The sequence below is a fragment of the Haliotis rubra genome, unplaced genomic scaffold (assembly GCF_003918875.1).
Source record: "Haliotis rubra isolate DU_JTF1 unplaced genomic scaffold, ASM391887v1 Scf936, whole genome shotgun sequence".
NCBI lineage: Eukaryota > Metazoa > Mollusca > Gastropoda > Lepetellida > Haliotidae > Haliotis > Haliotis rubra.
The window spans coordinates 234,527-254,318 of NW_025767675.1; the positions used below are offsets into that span (position 1 = coordinate 234,527).

The following is a 19,792-nucleotide window of genomic DNA, read 5'->3' on the forward strand; positions in this document are numbered from 1 at the left end:
TTCCATGGCGTGGATGCATGTTGTTGCGTTTTGGAGTTAATATTCATATCGTGAACAGGAACTCGTTTCCAAAACATTTTTTCAACTGGACATGCCCTATGACTTCATGTTATTCTTATTCATTGGCAATTGTCATGCAGAAATCCATCTTGATGAAAATATGGACTGGTGTTTCATTGCTGGTCAGTACATCTTCACAAAAACTAAAATGGATAAAAAGAATAAGCGGTCATGACCTCAAATGGACGTTTCTCTACACCAGTCAATTTAATATCAGGACTCTAATTTTTCTAACGGATAGTTACTTTATACAAAATGCAATAATTCCCTGTTGATACGTTTTCAATAAAATCTAATGTTTTAACGTATGAATCGATGAAAAGAGCCATTATAACATGTCCTCGAACACTGAATATAAAGAAATTAAAAAAGAAATTATGCGAACCAACCTATCCATTTAATGTTTCAAAAACTTACACCATAATTGGGAGTCAAAAACTATACGCCTCCCTCTTGAATTCAAAATTTGTTCGGTTGCCAAGCTTTTTTAAAATGAGTTCTACAGAGTGATTTTACTGAAAATGACCGGAAATGTCTTAACGTTATTGCAAATAGGTATACGCGAAGCATACACTTGAAACGGATGCACTATAGAATTATTCACATTATTTTCCCAACAAGGCAATTACTGTATAAAATTGGATACACAGGTTCAACAATATGTCCATTTTGTGAAACAGAAAGAGAAACTATCAACCATATGTTGTGGGAATGTGAATCTGTTTTTAAATTATGGAAAGAAATAGAATCATGGTTGAACTCAGTACAGTTACAACTGGAATTTACAAATAAAGTCGTTATATTGGGAATGAAAGGAAAGAACAATAATCCTATTAATGAAATCATTTCAATGGTCAAACAGTACATCTATAGATGCAGCGTAAATGGTTTCAGACCAAAGTTAAAATATTTAAAAATGAAATAGTCCGTCACTATGACATGTCAAGATATGTTTACCTATGAACGGGGAACTGAGCGATTGCTTTTTCAATATTGGTCAACTTTACATTTATTACTTGGAAAATAATCCTGCCAATTGTACATTTTCAGTCAAGTCAAGTCATATGTACACATGTATACATATACCATAATGTGATTGTATTATTATGAAACTTATCAATACATGTTTCCCTGTACCATGAAATATGAAAAGAACAACAACAAAACAAACAAGCAAACAAACAAACACAAAAAACCAAAAACTTTGTCATCAGCAATATATATAGTTAACACGGACCGCAGGAAGCTGTCAACTACTAATTCATAGGCGAATTTTAAATAATTTGTTTTTACTTTGACTATCTTTGAAGTTCATGCCAACTGTAATTTAGATTTTGACCTTAGTCTTGCCAGTAGGACAGAACATCCTTATCCTGGTAACAATACAAATCAATAACATTGACAGTAATTTATGAGCGTTGGTTCTTGAATTTGAGCTGCTAGTTCCCTTCATAGCAACCTTGATCAACATGAAGGCAAAGCAAAATCGAACGTGCGTGTAAGCAGTTCTCTCTTCTCTTATGTGACCCATAACGTATGTCTCAAATGAAAGTCAATACCACCCTTCTCCTACTTGTCATATGCCTTGTATTTCAGGTAGTATGAACATGTGTAGTCCAGTCACAACAACAGTAAACGGGTCGGTGTACCTCCATTCTCCCGGCTTCCCTGACAGTGTCGGTGTGACAAGCAGCTGTGTTGTTAGGATCACAGGCCAGATTTTACAAGTAGCATTGATGGAACAGCGGATGAGGTCAGGGATGCTTAACATCTCAGGTGACGGGAGACAAATCTGGACAAACGTGAATGTTGACCAGTACAACAGGGTAGTACCTGGAACAGCTGCCGAAAGAGTTATAGTCTACTATAATCATGATCAGGATGGATCAAATGTATGGATACGTGTTGCAGGTAGCAATCAATTAATACACTGATGCCAAAATCATATTTAGCGTACTGTATTCACAGTAATGTATTTTGCGTCCTATTCCTCCTTAACTAAATTACATATGGCCTTTCGTGGCTCTATTTTCTGCTGATTTCCCACCACTTGCAGAAATCGTATCTCTTAACGGTAAACACGTAACTCGGACTTAGAGACTGTTGTAACAATAACTTGTTCATAGATTCAGGTCAAATGAACATAAGTATCAGCGGAAAAACACTGGATGCATCAACCACACCTACGTCAACACATCGGCCGTCACGTTCACAGAGTGCATCTGGTCCAAGTACTTCGGACACACCAACAACTGAAACAACGACACGTGTACAATCTACAACTATTGGTGAGTGTACTCTGGCGTTTAATGGCCCTCGTTATACTTCAAATGTTTTCAGCTGCTTACAGAGATATTTGCCCCCATACATGTATTTGTAGTGTTTTTGCCTGCGTGAGTGTGAACATCGCTGAAGATCATTTTCATTAACTTGTGTGGTCGACTGCTATTTGAGCATGTTTTCACTGCGGAGCATCATCAATGCATTTAAAGTAGCCTAAACAATGTATCTACACCTTTTCATGCAGGGATGCACCAGTTCATTTAACACATTAGAAAATGTCCTCGAAAAGATAATACATAAATGGAAAGAAACAAAGCTACCATATACAGGATTTATCTACGTTCCTTGGAACTACATCTGATAACAAATTCTCAAGTTGCAGCGTCTTTTACGACCGTTACATCTACGCGTGGACGAACTGCTTATTCAACAGGGAATATAGCAACCCAGTTGACTCCCACGTCAACGATGGTATCAACAGCAGTTTCAACAACAGACACAAGTAAGTATGAATACGTATTATTCACGGTGTGTACACACAATATTGGTCTGTCGCTTGTAACTACACACACTCTATGCAGTTTAGTAGTTTCATGCCGAAAGTGAGAACTACATCTGGCCAGAAGAGTTTTAGTATAAACCACTATAACTGAATGACATAAATGGAAAGAAACAAAGCTACCATATATATGATTTATCTACCTTCCTTGGAACTACATCTGATAACAATTCTCAAGTTGCAGCGTCTTTTACGACCGTTACATCTACGCGTGGACAAACTACTCGTTCGACAGGGAATATAGCAACCCAGTTGACTTCCACGTCAACGATGGTATCAACAGCAGTTTCAACAACAGACACAAGTAAGTATACACAATTAGGTATTATTCATGGTGTGTACACACAATATTGGTCTGTCGCTTGTAACTGCACACACTCTATGCAGTTTGGTAGTTTCATGTCGATATTGTAAGAACTACATCTGGCCAGAAGAGTTTTAGTACAAACCACTATAACTGAATGACAGTCAACTGTTGTCACCTAGTACCCATCAAAAGTTTAGACTCACTTAAAACACTCACTATATGTTATGTATATACATGTGGTTACATCGAAGATGAATTTCTCCACTAACTTGGGGGAACCAACTGCAGAAATTATGCAGACGAATTGCACGAGGATCATGCATCAACTTGCTGAAAGGTATGTGCAAATATCGTTCATGTGAACAGCTGCGTTTTGGTGTAAAGTTTTGTTAAGAATTCGCCAATTTTCACTGATTTTCATCTTTTATTGAACTCATGACAATAAACTTTTCAACGTTACGAATTTGTTTTACAATACATCAGTTCATGTGTAAACAGTACCCTTAAACTGTATAGAATATTTTGCAAAATCTAGTTGAGATCAGTTGACTGAAGTAAGTGGCTACATTTACACTAGTGAGTCTAAATTTTGATGTGCAGTATACATCCAGTCTTTATGTTATAGGCGCGAACACAAACAAGCACCTAGTAGACGAAATCTTATTTTAATTACATTCGTAAACGTTGCCTTCCAGCGCAAGCTTAGGATAGATTAAATTTAAGCAACCATCAGCTTGCAGTATTGTACATTCGAGTGTTCAGTTTGATCTGCATGCTGAACGTTCTGTCTTTTTCAGGACTTTTATCATTATTAATGTAAATAATATTTGAACGAGCTGCACGTGTTCGATTATTACAATATATGTAACTGGAAGTGGATGTGTGAAAATTTAAAGTCATATCAGAAGCATCAATGATGGACTGAGCAAAAACTAAAATATCACACATCTTACTTAGAACTATACATGTTTATTAAAGTATTCTAAAGTTTCACCTTTTTTTGTAAGTACAATATAACAACATAACAACAGTAACAAGTTATACTTACACTAACCCTGGTACATGTATAGTACCCGGCAGGATTGACACCTTCCTTTCAACCGCTGGCGATGGCGTCGGAGGATGTGTCAAATAAAATAAACAAGTATTATTCAATTCAAACAGTGGTAGATATGATAATCTCTGAATGTCAGGTTTGTTTGTTTGTTGTTTAACCCACTAAGCAATATTCCAGCTAAATAGCGGTGGTCTATAAATAATCGAGTCTGGACCTGACAATACATCCGTAAACAGAATGAGCATCGATCTATGCAAATGCCATGCGGTGACATGTGTTAACCAAGTCAGCGAGGCTGACCATCCGATCCCGTACATCGCCTCTTATGAATATAATGTGAAAACCACCTCAATATTAAATACTATAATACAATAATACTAATGGAGTAAATGAGTGGGCTATGTAGGTTATCCTAGTAGTGGTATGTCAATGACAGAGTGATGTCCCCTGCTAATAAAGTGATGGCTGCGACCATGTAAAAGTACGTGTGGTCATGGTCATTCCTTGAGGAAGTCCCTACGGTGTTTCCCAGTAACAGAACAGGCTATACCACTAATATTCTTTGCACTGATAATCAAAGCCAACATCCGATGGCCACAATCAGGATTCTCCAAGTCATGACGCTTAATTTGATACTGGAACAGTGAACTGAAACATACGCAAGCTGACGTCCTCAAGACTGCACGTATTTTCTGAACTATTGCAATACACATATGTTTCAGGCAACAGTGAGGATATTGTGACAGCTTTTGCTGTGGTGTGTGGTATTCTGGTGCTCATCATTGTAGTCCTCGTCATATACTTGTAAGTACTTCATATTGTCTTTAATGCATATATCAAACACAGTGCCACTGTTATAAGGATATAATGTATCTTTTAAACAGGAAAAGTATGACAAACCCATTATTGAGAATTGCGGTTATTTCGTGATAGTATTGATGCTATCACTGCTTGGTAATTAATCAAGGGACATAGAACATAATGACTGGGAGTAACAGAATCTAAAAGACTCTTCAAGTATTAGTTAAAGGTTTCACTAGTTAGACGTCCCATTAGTTAGACATCCCAAATGTCAGACACTGGACTAGGTATTAATTAGGGCAACACCCATATATAAAAGGGAATGTCCCAATTGGATATTTCAACCAGTTAGTTGAACCTAAGGAAAACTGTTATTGTGTATAAATATCTTGGATTTATTTTTGATAGAAAATGTTCATTCAAATGATCTTAATCAAATCTCTGTCAGTAAGTTACTAAAGCCATGTATTTTGTTTTACGCAGAAGTCTGAGGTAATTATTATTATTATCATAGGATATTTAAATAGCGCACATGACCACGCACTAGTGCATGCTCAAGGCGCTGGTAAGGTAATACTTATCGACACCATGACAACTATATCTCTTTGATTCAATGGTGAAACCAATCTTGCTGTACGGTCGTGAAATGTGTGGATATGTTAATTTGAAACAAATTGAAAAAGTACATATATGTTTTATGAGAAGATTATTATTTATGTGGAGAAATGTACCTCGCTACATATGCTGCATTGTGAATTAGGTAGAGTCCCACTTTCTGTTGATGTTAAAACTCATATGTTAACGTGTTGGTCTAAATTGTTTACGAACAATTAATCTTAGTTATCTTCAATCTTATATTCTATTTATGTAATCTCCATACTCAGAGGCTCAGTGGTGGAAAATTCCATTCTCTTTTGAAATTTCAATTTGAATTTGAAAATTGTCTAACGTCCCTACCGTTTAACAAAGTTATTTCCTTACTCCATTTCCGTACTTCATCCCACCATTTACCAGTTGAAGAAGGAAGATGAAATACCATACCAATAAATGAAAGAAAATGTAAATTATGTTGTATGAATGATGTGGGTGACGAGTTTCATTATATTCTTACATCCAAATGTTTTAGAAAAGAACGATCAATGTATATACCAGCTTCCTTTATAATCAGACCAAATATGTTAAAATTTAAATAACTCTTTACATGTAAAATGATATCTGTTATGAAAATTCATCTCACTAAATTCTGTAAATATATCATGCAAATTGTAAAATCTTCCGGCTAACTACTATTCCGCCACAATAATGAGTTCAATAAAGTTATGTTCTGTTATTTATTTTATGGGCCAGTCCTATTTCATTAAGAGGTAACAGGCAGGGGATTAGCTGTGCACACAACCAGAGGGTTTGTTGTTTTAACCTGTCTGACTATTGGGATGTCTGACAAATGGGAGGATAACAGTTAAAGGGTGAATCGCCGATGGGTAGTTTACGGTAATTCTCCCATCGCGAGATACAACACGAGACCATGGAATGGTGTAACTTTAAACGAATTAGAAATATTGTGTCGGGACAGGTGATATGTGTCTGGCCGGAGCAGGCTGGAACACCTTAAAAAGATACCGTCAGTAATAGCAAAGTGGTGCGGGTTTGAAAGTCAGCAGAACGTTCGCGATCGTTGTAGTTCCACGCTTGGTAAAGAGCTTGCCCTGTCCTAGACAGTCTGAGTCACCGTGTAATGAGGAGAGAGACTGAGTAAATGTATACATCTGTGCATAAAATAAGCACCACCCTGCTTTTTTACCAATTAAATTTGTCTGAAATGATATTCTAAACTCTTTCCAAGAAATAACCTTTATAATTTGCTAGAGCAAGCATTTAATATTTCAAAACGAAAACATCATTGAAATTACCAGTTTCAGTATTTTAATTAGGATAATTGCCTATATTTAAAACAGATGTTTTCTATCCTAAAACAAGTAACCTTATTTTGAAAAGTGAAAGTTATAATTGATTGTTATGTGGCCTATAAATTCGTTTTTCATTGTGAATGGATGAAAGTTTGTAAACTAAGATTTAGGAAAAGTTACAGTCAAACTAAAAAGAAGGAAAATTTTAAAATGCACTAAAAGTTGCTTTACAACCACCACTATGGTATTTTGTTGTACTTTCCGCTGTTGAACATATCAGTCGTCTACACTGTCAAATATTTATCACTGCAGCATGGTGGTGAAGCCATACAGGAAGAAGCATGACACTTCATCGAATACTGGAACGCCTGTTGGCCATGTTGAACCAAATGTCTACTATGGAATACAACGCAACACAGGCGTCGCTGGTGACGAACATAATTACGGCCACATAACCAGCAGTGAAGGGCCTTTTTATGCTAACTCTGTCAGTGGAGATGATCCATATGTTAACACCTAGACGTTAGTGCTACTCAGTAGTAGAGTACAACCAGAAATTATTGAGAATTTAAGATTGTAAATTTTTAAAAAAAATCACTCATTACTCACGTATTATATGTGAATATTTGCAGAACATAACTCCAGATTCAAAGACAGGTGAACAGTTAGTATGTTGTCAAGTCACCATGGGCAGCAATGCAGGCTTCAATGCGGCGGGGCATACTACTGATCAAAGACGTTAGAAAGTAGTGGTCCATGATGTCCCAATATCGGACCACCTCTTCTTTCATTTCAGCAATATTTGTCAGATTTTTCTTATTGACACTTTCCTTCATAAGTCCCCAAACATTTTCTATTGGATTTAGGTCAGGGCTATAGCTTGGCCAATCTCATAATGTCATATTTTGGGTCCGAAACCAGGCCTGTGAATGCTTTGAACGATGTTTTGGGTCGTTGTCCTGCTGGAAAATCCAAACATTTCCATAGAACACGTGAGCAGATGGAAGTAAATGTCCCTCGAGAATATCTGTGTACCGCTCACTGTTCATATTCCCTTCAAATAGACAGAGGGGCATTGCCCCTAACACAGATATGCCAGCCCACACGCTAAATTTCGGACTGTACTTTGGGCGCTGATACAAAGGTTTTTTCAGTTTGTTTGGTCCAGAATTTCAGTGTATTAGGAAACATCCCACACAGAACTTTCATCTGAGAAAATCACATTGTCCCAGTTATAATTTCTATGCTGTAAACCTTCGCTCCTTTTGTTCAGGTTTCATGATCGGTGACGGAATTGACTTTTCTGCCAACCCATTGCATGCAGCTCAGTTCTAATTGTCTCCTTAACAGACAGCCACAGTTCCTCTATCAATCATATCCAGCCTTAAGTTTTCTAAACTCCTTCGTTTGTTTTTTAGAAACAAGAATACCAAGCCGCCTCCTGACAGTCAATTTTCTGGGCCTACCTGCGCCTCCCTGGTGCTCAGTGCCATATCCATTTGCAAAATTTTTCAAAACACGATAAACAGTGGACAAAGGGATGCCTGTTCTACTTGAAATCACTTTAGCTGATCTGATGTCCTTGTTTTAATACTCTAAAATCAACTTCCTCTTCTCATAATCATCCATACTGAGGATCACTAGAAATGTCGTCTGCTAGCAAGTAAACAAAGGGGATAACTCTTCACAAACTAATGAAAAAGGATTAACGGAGTTGTCTCTCTTGAATGAAACCATGCACTTGATAGCTGGTCAAGGTTGTTTATACTAGAAATCCAATTAAACATATTCCTAAAATTCTCAATAATTTCTGGTCATACTATATATATCATTATGTACCTGTATATCCACTTTGAAATCAATGAACGTTCTTTAAAAAAGCGAATAGGTGCTTATGAAGTCTATAATCTAAACTTTTCTTTGTACAGTATTTCTATAAACGTTGAAAATATGTTTCATATTACACTTTATGCTTGACAGTATTCACAGTTAGTCCTTACCTTCCTGTTAAAGTTTCATTTATCACCTGATCAGTCACCATGCTTGATAAATGCGAATACATTTAGTTTGTCTGCTTCCTTATGAATTAGTCATCTAAGCCGTAAAGCCATTATTTTGTTTTACAATTCTTTGAAAATAAATTATTCATAGTCCAATGACTCATCCTTTTCCACCATCCATACGCTTAGCTACTAATTCATCTTAAGGCTCCGTTTTAACAACAAGTAGTCGCTCAAGTCGCTAATTTCAAATATGTCTTATTGAAACATGTATCATGCTGAAAGGTTCGGTTACTTTGACATGAAACAGGATTGTCACTGTTGACGAGGACGAAATATTCTATTTTAATGCAGAAATTCTGTGGAAGTAATGAATGCACAGATCACGTCAAAGAGTTAATTTGTTCGAAAGTTTGGGTATTTGTGATTCAAGTAGTGTTTAAAAGTAGCTGGACATGCTGAGAATTTTGAACATAGAAACAATATTAAAACTACATTGTCTGGTCAATGCTCTGTAACAGGGGTGGATGAATAACATGTTTAACACGTTGACTGCCACCACGACTATACTCGTAGTATCAATGTCTGACCCTGCAGTTTGCCACTACGAGTTATGTCGTAGCGATATCAGTGTTATTTCATAACAAGTTTCACATGCCGGCAAAACAGGCACACGAAGCTATCGTCTCCTGGCGGTAACAAAGAACGCCAGGAGACGTTTGTTTCTTGTGCCTATTTTGCCAACATGTGAAACGTGTTTAAAAATACCACTGATTTAGCTTATACTAAAATGACTTAAGTTGAATGTGGCTGTAAATATTCCTTTTTTGTAATGATCAATAAGAATTTAGTTTTCTGAAGTTATTTATTTGCATCCCATTGTAAAGAGCATCCTAACTGCGTAGATCGATGCTCATGCTGTTAATCACTGGACTGTCTGCAGAGAGAGAGAGAGAGGGGTAGAGAGAGAGAGACGCACACACAAACACGCAAGTCAAAACATTGATTACACAACAGTCTCGTTTCCTGTTGACTGGGTTCCGCCCTATTGCGCAAATTAGTACAAAAACCAGTCCAGAATTTTGAGACCAGTTCATTTAACTGGATATGTAAGTATTCATCAGTATTATTTGATACATCTAATCACTTGTGTATTGCAACACTACACTCCTTCTAATCCCTGCAAACACGTCGTGCAGCGTGCTCTGTCGTACAGCGACCTCTGACAAAATTGGAATTGAAATTCAGTGTAACCATAGTTGTGTGTGATGTCTATTTTCTCTTTCACACGAGAAAATTCGGATCGGCTGAAACGTAGGTCATTGTCTGAATATGTTAATGAGACTCATGTTTCGGTTTGAAAGATAGCTTAGTGGTTACAGCGTTCTCTCGTCTCGCCAAAGAGTACATTGTGTGAAGCCCATTTATCGTCTCCCCAGCTGTGATATTGCTGGATTATTCCACTACTCGAGACAAAATTGATTTACCTTGCCAAAATGTGTGCATGTATTGAGGCTTTAAGACAATACTGTGCATATACATATATAAATACACATTCGGCCTGGTCCTAGGATCATGAAAGTGTAAGTCCATATTTTGTCTTAGAAAAGTATAAAACATATTTTGTCTTATTTCTTAAACATTAGACTTACGACTACATGTAATTGGGGATCATGAAGCTTGGTCTTTGAGAAAATCTAAAGTTCTAAGATTGCCACTGAGTAGAATTAAGACAAATTCCGTACTCAGCATTTTTAAGACACTATCATAATCCCGGGGCCCGGTTATTTTTCAAGACAATATTACATTACAACGGAAGTCTATGTGAAAATATTAATTGGTTTTATGTAACTTCCTAACGAAAGCTGCATTTCATTGACGAGAGTGACTTCCCTTTTATAAACTATAGGAACTATATTGACTAATGTCACTCAGTCAGGCTAGTTTGATTCATATTCACATGACTCAGCTCATGGCCGTTGCCCCGTCTGCGGGCAGCCCTGACAGCGAATGGAACATCACAAAGGAAGCGTTGCTGTGTCGAACTGAGAACGGTCCGGAACAAATGGAGACGCCCCAACACTGCAGCCTTCAGCATTACCAGTCAGAGGGCAAAGAGCTGTACTCCCGGGGGAGGACCCGGTCATGCTCTTGAACTGCTCCAAGAGATCAGGAACTACGAAACCAAGGGCATCGAGAACAATGAGGAATCTAACGACAGTGCATGTAGGACGCAAGTGAGACATTAAAGATGAGGTCCTCATATTTAGCATGCTTTTCCTGAATCACCTTTCTTTTAAACGGGACAGAAAATTCAAAAGCATGAATAATTTCATTAACTTTATGGAGAAGATGAGGTTTATTGGCATGGATTTTTCTTTAGGTGTATATAGGTCTGTTCCAACCATTTTTTAAAATGTATATTTTCCATGACGCCCTGGACATGTTCATTGTCGCCACAAGCATATCTTGTAATATAACCAACGTCATGCCTACGTGTCGTTTAAGATACGCTGTTTGTGCCAAGGAAGGACATCCATGAATTGGATATTTCATGTTAAACATTCTCTGTAAGAATCACTGGTCCCGGGAAGCAATAAGTGAGTGAGTGAGTGAGTGAGTTGGGTTTTAAGCGGTCTTTAGCAATATTCCAGCAATATCACGGCGGGGGACACCAGAAATGGGCTTCACACATAGTACCCATGTGGGGAACCGAACCCGGGTCTTCGGCGTGACGAGCGACTGCTTTAACCACTTTGCTACCCCACGCCCGCGCAATAAGGAAGCCCTCTGTTTCACTTCATCCTGGCAATGTAGTCTGTAGGATTGTTATTCTGGATATGGACATGGTACGTGCAGTGGTTTCCCAAAATGTTTCTCCTTAAATTACCGACTTGGTGAGTGGCATCCCCTGATTTACAGCCATCGCTTTCCCGTTTACTAGTACATCGCCATAACAAAAATCAGCTTCAACATTGATATCCTGTTCAGCAATATTGGCGTGCTGAAACTAGCTATGGACGTCCTTGCTTTCAGCATGAATCTTGACATGCCTCACCAAAGAATCATCAGAGAAATGATAAAATTATATCATGGATAGCCTAAACATTAATCGAACTACTGAGAGAGGAAGGAGACATCGTCCTTCTAGTCAAGACTCTGCACGTCTTGCTTTGTCCAGTCAACTAACTGCAAGGACCAAGAAAGGAATGTCACAGCAAACGTGACCTGGTTTCGAGTATTTAGCTCTGGGCGCCAGATTGTCTTTGTCTCAAGTCAGTGCATTATCATTACTCTTATTGATCGTATTAGTACTACTAAATACTGACTATGGGCATATACTTGGTCAAGTATGATGTCATAAGCAAGTACTATCCATTGATCATTATGACACTAGGTTTACACAAGTTCGGTATACCTCTACTTACACGGCTATAAATGTGTAGCCAAGAAGATGGCGCTCAAAAGCCATTCCGTAACTTCCAAAATGGATCTGTGGCTCATATAAACCTGTTCCCTCACTCTTCCCATTTGTAAATGTAATTTAAACACAAAACAAGAGTTTAAATAATATTTAATTGACTGTAATGAACTTCTCCAACATTCGTAAATACATCAATGTATTAGGTTTAGCTATAGGACAACCTTGGAATTGCTTGTAGATCATAACATATGGCGTGAGATTGTGTGAGAGAATGTACAAAAGAAATTGAGATTGCTCAAACATGATAGTCGTAGGTCATCTATATCGTGAAAGGACATCTGCTACGATATGTAGAAGCACTGGCGTTACACCCGCCTTCAGTAACGGGAGGCCAGCAGGACCAGAAGTGCCCCAATGATGAGAGGCAGGGATGTGAACAATCGACATCCTGAAAGAAATAAAAAAGAACAATTTGAAAACAGTTTGCATTTTCACAAACGCAACGTCCATTTGAAGACTAAAAGTTAACTGAACTTTGACATTAACAGAATGCAAAAAGCAATTATCTATGTAGCATTCAAAATTAATAAATGCTGCATGTAAGTGACATATGAAGAAGAATGTTATATACCTATATATACTATTCACACTTTGCTAAGGATCAAATCATGGATTCAACAGAAATCTATTATGTGAGGTCAAATTTGGTTACAATACCTAAGCTTATTGTAAGCATGGATCCCATGTTTCAGTATGTCATGGCATCTTGTGGATCCCATACCTGCTATTGACATGTGTTGTTTATTTGTCAATGACTTGTTCCAAGATTTGGAAAATGGTTGATTGCTGCCATGAAAAACATGTGTATGGTTACTCGTGTATCAGGTGCATAAGGTTAGCTTAAAGTGACTATTTGCCTAATGAGGCTTACCATATTATCATTTATCCAGTTTTAAATGGATGCAATTTCAAATTATAAATCTACGTTTAAGTGTGGGTAGTATTGAAGACAATATAGTGTATGTTATAAAGAGGTTGTAGGTATTGACATGAACATTTGGTTAAAAAATGTGAAAACGTGTGAACATATTTGCTCTGGTGTAACTGCACAATTTGCAAATATATGAAGACCTAGAAGTTTTTGTTTTGAAGAAAACATCATTGATCAAAGACAAAAAATACATTTTGTAGGTATAACAATGTTATCCTACTAATCAAACCACCTGTGAAGATCCGAGTTAGAATTGATCTTCAGCCACCCATGCTTGTCGTAAGAGGCGACTAACGGGATTGAGTAGTCAGGCTCGCTGGCTGGTTGACACACGCTAATTGTTTACATCGATGCTCATGATGTTGATGACTGGATTGTCTGGACTCGATTTTCTACAGACAGCCGCCATATAGCTGGAATATTGGAGTTCGGCGTGAAACTAATCTCACTACTAGTCAAGTACCTGAGTCATGGCCCGTGTTCTTTGTATCAGTAGCGAGCCAATTGCACTGAAGTAAGTGAATTTGAACAAAGTCCATGACCACTTTGTACAGTATTTCTATTGTAGTACAAGGATGTCAGCTTAATAGCTGAGGAGGGCCCAAAGTATTCACTTTCTTGAAGCCCATGAGCTCGGGTATATAGTCTTTTGCAAGCCAAGAAACATAATGGTGTTTGGTTTGTCAGGGGCTTAATAGGATAGCTGAATCTTTAAAAGAGATACATACCGTCGCAACCATAGTTACCGATGGCGCTCAGTACACCCGTGTTATCTCCCGTGCATGTGGCTATTTCGTTTGTGAGGCATCTAAAAAGTTCAAGGTATATCGAGTTATTTACATTGCAATGGGAAGGGATACCATGATGTATGTTATTGCTATTATGACAGTGACACATTTTAATATTTATGTTTATAAGTCACTGTAGTTTTGAAAGGCCATGTAACAATAGTCTACAATTATGTTTAATAATGTTACGTGTGATGGTTAATTAGGTAAGTGTATTCAAGCGTGGCACAGATTCATGCTCAATATAAGATGTAGCTGATAATGGAAGAAGTATGCCGGGGGAAGTGTATTCAAGTGTGGCACAGATTCATGCTCAATATAAGATGTAGCAGATAACGGAAGAAGTATGCCGGGGGAAGTGTATTCAAGTGTGGCACAGATTCATGCTCAATATAAGATGTAGCGGATAACGGAAGAAGTATGCCGGGGGAAGTGTATACAAGCGTGGCACAGATTCATGCTCAATATAAGATGTAGCGGATAACGGAAAAAGTATGCCGGGGGAAGTGTATTCAAGTGTGGCACAGATTCATGCTCAATATAAGATGTAGCGGATAACGGAAGAAGTATGCCGGGGGAAGTGTATTCAAGTGTGGCACAGATTCATGCTCAATATAAGATGTAGCAGATAACGGAAGAAGTATGCCGGGGGAAGTGTATTCAAGTGTGGCACAGATTCATGCTCAATATAAGATGTAGCGGATAACGGAAGAAGTATGCCGGGGGAAGTGTATAGAAGCGTGGCACAGATTCATGCTCAATATAAGATGTAGCGGATAACGGAAAAAGTATGCCGGGGGAAGTGTATTCAAGTGTGGCACAGATTCATGCTCAATATAAGATGTAGCGGATAACGGAAGAAGTATGCCGGGGGAAGTGTATTCAAGTGTGGCACAGATTCATGCTCAATATAAGATGTAGCGGATAACGGACGAAGTATGCCGGGGGAAGTGTATTCAAGTGTGGCACAGATTCATGCTCAATATAAGATGTAGCGGATAACGGACGAAGTATGCCGGGGGATTTGTATTCAAGTGTGGCACAGATTCATGCTCAATATAAGATGTAGCGGATAACGGAAGAAGTATGCCAGGGGAAACTGTATTCAAGCGTGGCACAGATTCATGCTCAATATAAGATGTAGCGGATAACGGAAGAAGTATGCTGGGGGAACTGTATACAAGCGTGGCACAGATTCATGCTCAATATAAGATGTAGCGGATAACGGAAGAAGTATGCCGGGGGAAGTGTATACAAGCGTGGCACAGATTTATGCTCAATATAAGATGTAGCGGATAACGGAAGAAGTATGCCAGGGGAAGTGTATACAAGCGTGGCACAGATTCATGCTCAATATTAGATGTGGCGGATAACGGAAGAAGTATGCGGGGGAAACTGTATTCAAGCGTGGCACAGATGCATGCTCAATATAAGATGTAGCGGATAACGGAAGAAGTATGCCGGGGGAACTGTATTCAAGGGTGGCACTGACTGATGCTCAATATAAGATGTAGGGGATAGCGGAAGAAGTATGCCGGGGGAAGTGTATTCAAGCGTGGCACAGATTCATGCTCAATATAAGATGTAGCGGATAACGGAAGAAGTATGCCGGGGAAAGTGTATTCAAGTGTGGCACAGATTCATGCTCAATATAAGATGTAGCTGATAATGGAAGAAGTATGCCGGGGGAAGTGTATTCAAGCGTGGCACAGATTCATGCTCAATATAAGATGTAGCGGATAACGGAAGAAGTATACCAGGGAAACTGTATTCAAGCGTGGCACAGATTCATGCTCAATATAAGATGTAGCGGATAACGGAAGAAGTATGCTGGGGGAACTGTATTCAAGCGTGGCACAGATTCATGCTCAATATAAGATGTAGCTGATAATGGAAGAAGTATGCCGGGGGAAGTGTATTCAAGCGTGGCACAGATTCATGCTCAATATAAGATGTAGCGGATAACGGAAGAAGTATGCCGGGGGAAGTGTATTCAAGCGTGGCACAGATTCATGCTCAATATAAGATGTAGCTGATATTGGAAGAAGTATGCCGGGGGAAGTGTATTCAAGCGTGGCACAGATTCATGCTCAATATAAGATGTAGCGGATAACGGAAGAAGTATGCCGGGGAAAGGGTATTCAAGTGTGGCACAGATTCATGCTCAATATAAGATGTAGCAGATAATGGAAGAAGTATGCAGGGGAAAGTGTATTCAAGCGTGGCACAGAATCATGCTCAATATAAGATGTAGCGGATAACGGAAGAAGTATGCTGGGGGAACTGTATTCAAGCGTGGCACAGATTCATGCTCAATATAAGATGTAGCTGATAATGGAAGAAGTATGACGGGGGAAGTGTATTCAAGCGTGGCACAGATTCATGCTCAATATAAGATGTAGCGGATAACGGAAGAAGTATGCCGGGGAAAGCGTATTCAAGCGTGGCACAGATTCATGCTCAATATAAGATGTAGCGGATAACGGAAGAAGTATGCTGGGGGAACTGTATTCAAGCGTGGCACAGATTCATGCTCAATATAAGATGTAGCTGACAATGGAAGAAGTATGCCGGGGGAAGTGTATTCAAGCGTGGCACAGATTCATGCTCAATATAAGATGTAGCGGATAACGGAAGAAGTATGCCGGGGGAAGTGTATTCAAGCGTGGCACAGATTCATGCTCAATATAAGATGTAGCTGATATTGGAAGAAGTATGCCAGGGGAAGTGTATTCAAGCGTGGCACAGATTCATGCTCAATATAAGATGTAGCGTATAACGGAAGAAGTATGCCGGGGAAAGTGTATTCAAGTGTGGCACAGATTCATGCTCAATATAAGATGTAGCAGATAATGGAAGAAGTATGCAGGGGATAGTGTATTCAAGCGTGGCACAGAATCATGCTCAATATACGATGTAGCAGATAACGGAAGAAGTATGCCGGGGGAAGTGTATTCAAGCGTGGCACAGAATCATGCTCAATATAAGATGTAGCGGATAACGGAAGAAGTATGCTGGGGGAACTGTATTCAAGCGTGGCACAGATTCATGCTCAATATAAGATGTAGCTGATAATGGAAGAAGTATGACGGGGGAAGTGTATTCAAGCGTGGCACAGATTCATGCTCAATATAAGATGTAGCGGATAACGGAAGAAGTATGCCGGGGGAAGTGTATTCAAGCGTGGCACAGATTCATGCTCAATATAAGATGTAGCTGATAATGGAAGAAGTATGCCGGGGGGAGTGTATTCAAGCGTGGCACAGATTCATGCTCAATATAAGATGTAGCGGATAACGGAAGAAGTATGCCGGGGAGTGTATTCAAGCGTGGCACAGATTCATGCTCAATATAAGATGTAGCGGATAACGGAAGAAGTATGCCGGGGAAAGGGTATTCAAGTGTGGCACAGATTCATGCTCAATATAAGATGTAGCAGATAATGGAAGAAGTATGCAGGGGAAAGTGTATTCAAGCGTGGCACAGAATCATGCTCAATATAAGATGTAGCGGATAACGGAAGAAGTATGCTAGGGGAACTGTATTCAAGCGTGGCACAGATTCATGCTCAATATAAGATGTAGCTGATAATGGAAGAAGTATGACGGGGGAAGTGTATTCAAGCGTGGCACAGATTCATGCTCAATATAAGATGTAGCTGATAATGGAAGAAGTATGCCGGGGGAAGTGTATTCAAGCGTGGCACAGATTCATGCTCAATATAAGATGTAGCGGATAACGGAAGAAGTATGCCGGGGGAAGTGTATTCAAGCGTGGCACAGATTCATGCTCAATATAAGATGTAGCTGATATTGGAAGAAGTATGCAGGGGATAGTGTATTCAAGCGTGGCACAGAATCATGCTCAATATACGATGTAGCAGATAACGGAAGAAGTATGCCGGGGGAAGTGTATTCAAGCGTGGCACAGAATCATGCTCAATATAAGATGTAGCGGATAACGGAAGAAGTATGCTGGGGGAACTGTATTCAAGCGTGGCACAGATTCATGCTCAATATAAGATGTAGCTGATAATGGAAGAAGTATGACGGGGGAAGTGTATTCAAGCGTGGCACAGATTCATGCTCAATATAAGATGTAGCGGATAACGGAAGAAGTATGCCGGGGGAAGTGTATTCAAGCGTGGCACAGATTCATGCTCAATATAAGATGTAGCTGATAATGGAAGAAGTATGCCGGGGAGTGTATTCAAGCGTGGCACAGATTCATGCTCAATATAAGATGTAGCGGATAACGGAAGAAGTATGCCGGGGAAAGGGTATTCAAGTGTGGCACAGATTCATGCTCAATATAAGATGTAGCAGATAATGGAAGAAGTATGCAGGGGAAAGTGTATTCAAGCGTGGCACAGAATCATGCTCAATATAAGATGTAGCGGATAACGGAAGAAGTATGGGGAACTGTATTCAAGCGTGGCACAGATTCATGCTCAATATAAGATGTAGCTGATAATGGAAGAAGTATGACGGGGGAAGTGTATTCAAGCGTGGCACAGATTCATGCTCAATATAAGATGTAGCGGATAACGGAAGAAGTATGCCGGGGGAAGTGTATTCAAGCGTGGCACAGATTCATGCTCAATATAAGATGTAGCTGATAATGGAAGAAGTATGCCGGGGGAAGTGTATTCAAGCGTGGCACAGATTCATACTCAATATAAGATGTAGCGGATAACGGAAGAAGTAAGCCGGGGATAGTGTATTCAAGTGTGGCACAGATTCATGCTCAATATAAGATGTAGCTGATAATGGAAGAAGTATGCCGGGGAAAGTGTATTCAAGTGTGGCACAGATTCATGCTCAATATAAGATGTAGCGGATAACGGAAGAAGTATGCCGGGGGAAGTGTATTCAAGCGTGGCACAGATTCATGCTCAATATAAGATGTAGCGGATAACAGAAGAAGTATGCCGGGGGAAGTGTATACAAGCGTGGCACAGATTCATGCTCAATATAAGATGTAGCGGATAACGGAAGAAGTATGCCGGGGAAAGCGTATTCAAGCGTGGCACAGATTCATGCTCAATATAAGATGTAGCGGATAACGGAAGAAGTATGCCGTGGGAAGTGTATTCAAGCGTGGCACAGATTCATGCTCAATATAAGATGTAGCGGATAACGGAAGAAGTATGCCGGGGGAAGTGTATACAAGCGTGGCACAGATTCATGCTCAATATAAGATGTAGCGGATAACGGAAGAAGTATGCCGGGGAAGTGTATACAAGCGTGGCACAGATTCATGCTCAATATAAGATGTAGCGGATAACGGAAGAAGTATGCCGGGGGAAGCGTATTCAAGCGTGGCACAGATTCATGCTCAATATAAGATGTAGCGGATAACAGAAGAAGTATGCCGTGGGAAGTGTATTCAAGCGTGGCACAGAGTCATGCTCAATATAAGATGTAGCGGATAACGGAAGAAGTATGCCGGGGAAGCGTATTCAAGCGTGGCACAGATTCATGCTCAATATAAGATGTAGCGGATAACGGAAGAAGTATGCCGGGGGAAGTGTATTCAAGCGTGGCACAGATTCATGCTCAATATAAGATGTAGCGGATAACGGAAGAAGTATGCCAGGGGAAGTGTATTCAAGT

General features: G+C 39.4%; 1 protein-coding gene across 21 annotated transcripts in view; it reads left to right on the forward strand.

Annotated features, from left to right (window-relative positions):
• LOC124264670 (cell wall protein DAN4-like) overlaps positions 1-19,792 on the forward strand; it is a 184,114-nt gene that overhangs the window by 61,716 nt on the left and 102,606 nt on the right. For 4 of the 21 annotated variants that reach the window (XM_046699408.1, XM_046699405.1, XM_046699406.1 and 1 more), the window contains 4 exons: positions 1,657-1,971; positions 2,187-2,348; positions 2,720-2,845; positions 3,081-3,206. The exons of 7 other annotated variants lie outside the window; for them this stretch is intronic. In XM_046699408.1, coding sequence (XP_046555364.1) covers positions 1,657-1,971; positions 2,187-2,348; positions 2,720-2,845; positions 3,081-3,206 — 729 coding nt within the window. Of the gene's footprint in view, positions 1-1,656; positions 1,972-2,186; positions 2,349-2,719; positions 2,846-3,080; positions 3,207-4,988; positions 5,071-7,286; positions 7,579-19,792 lie in introns of those variants that run through there. 10 more of the 21 variants (XM_046699407.1, XM_046699419.1, XM_046699411.1 and 7 more) reach the window with 10 other exon arrangements.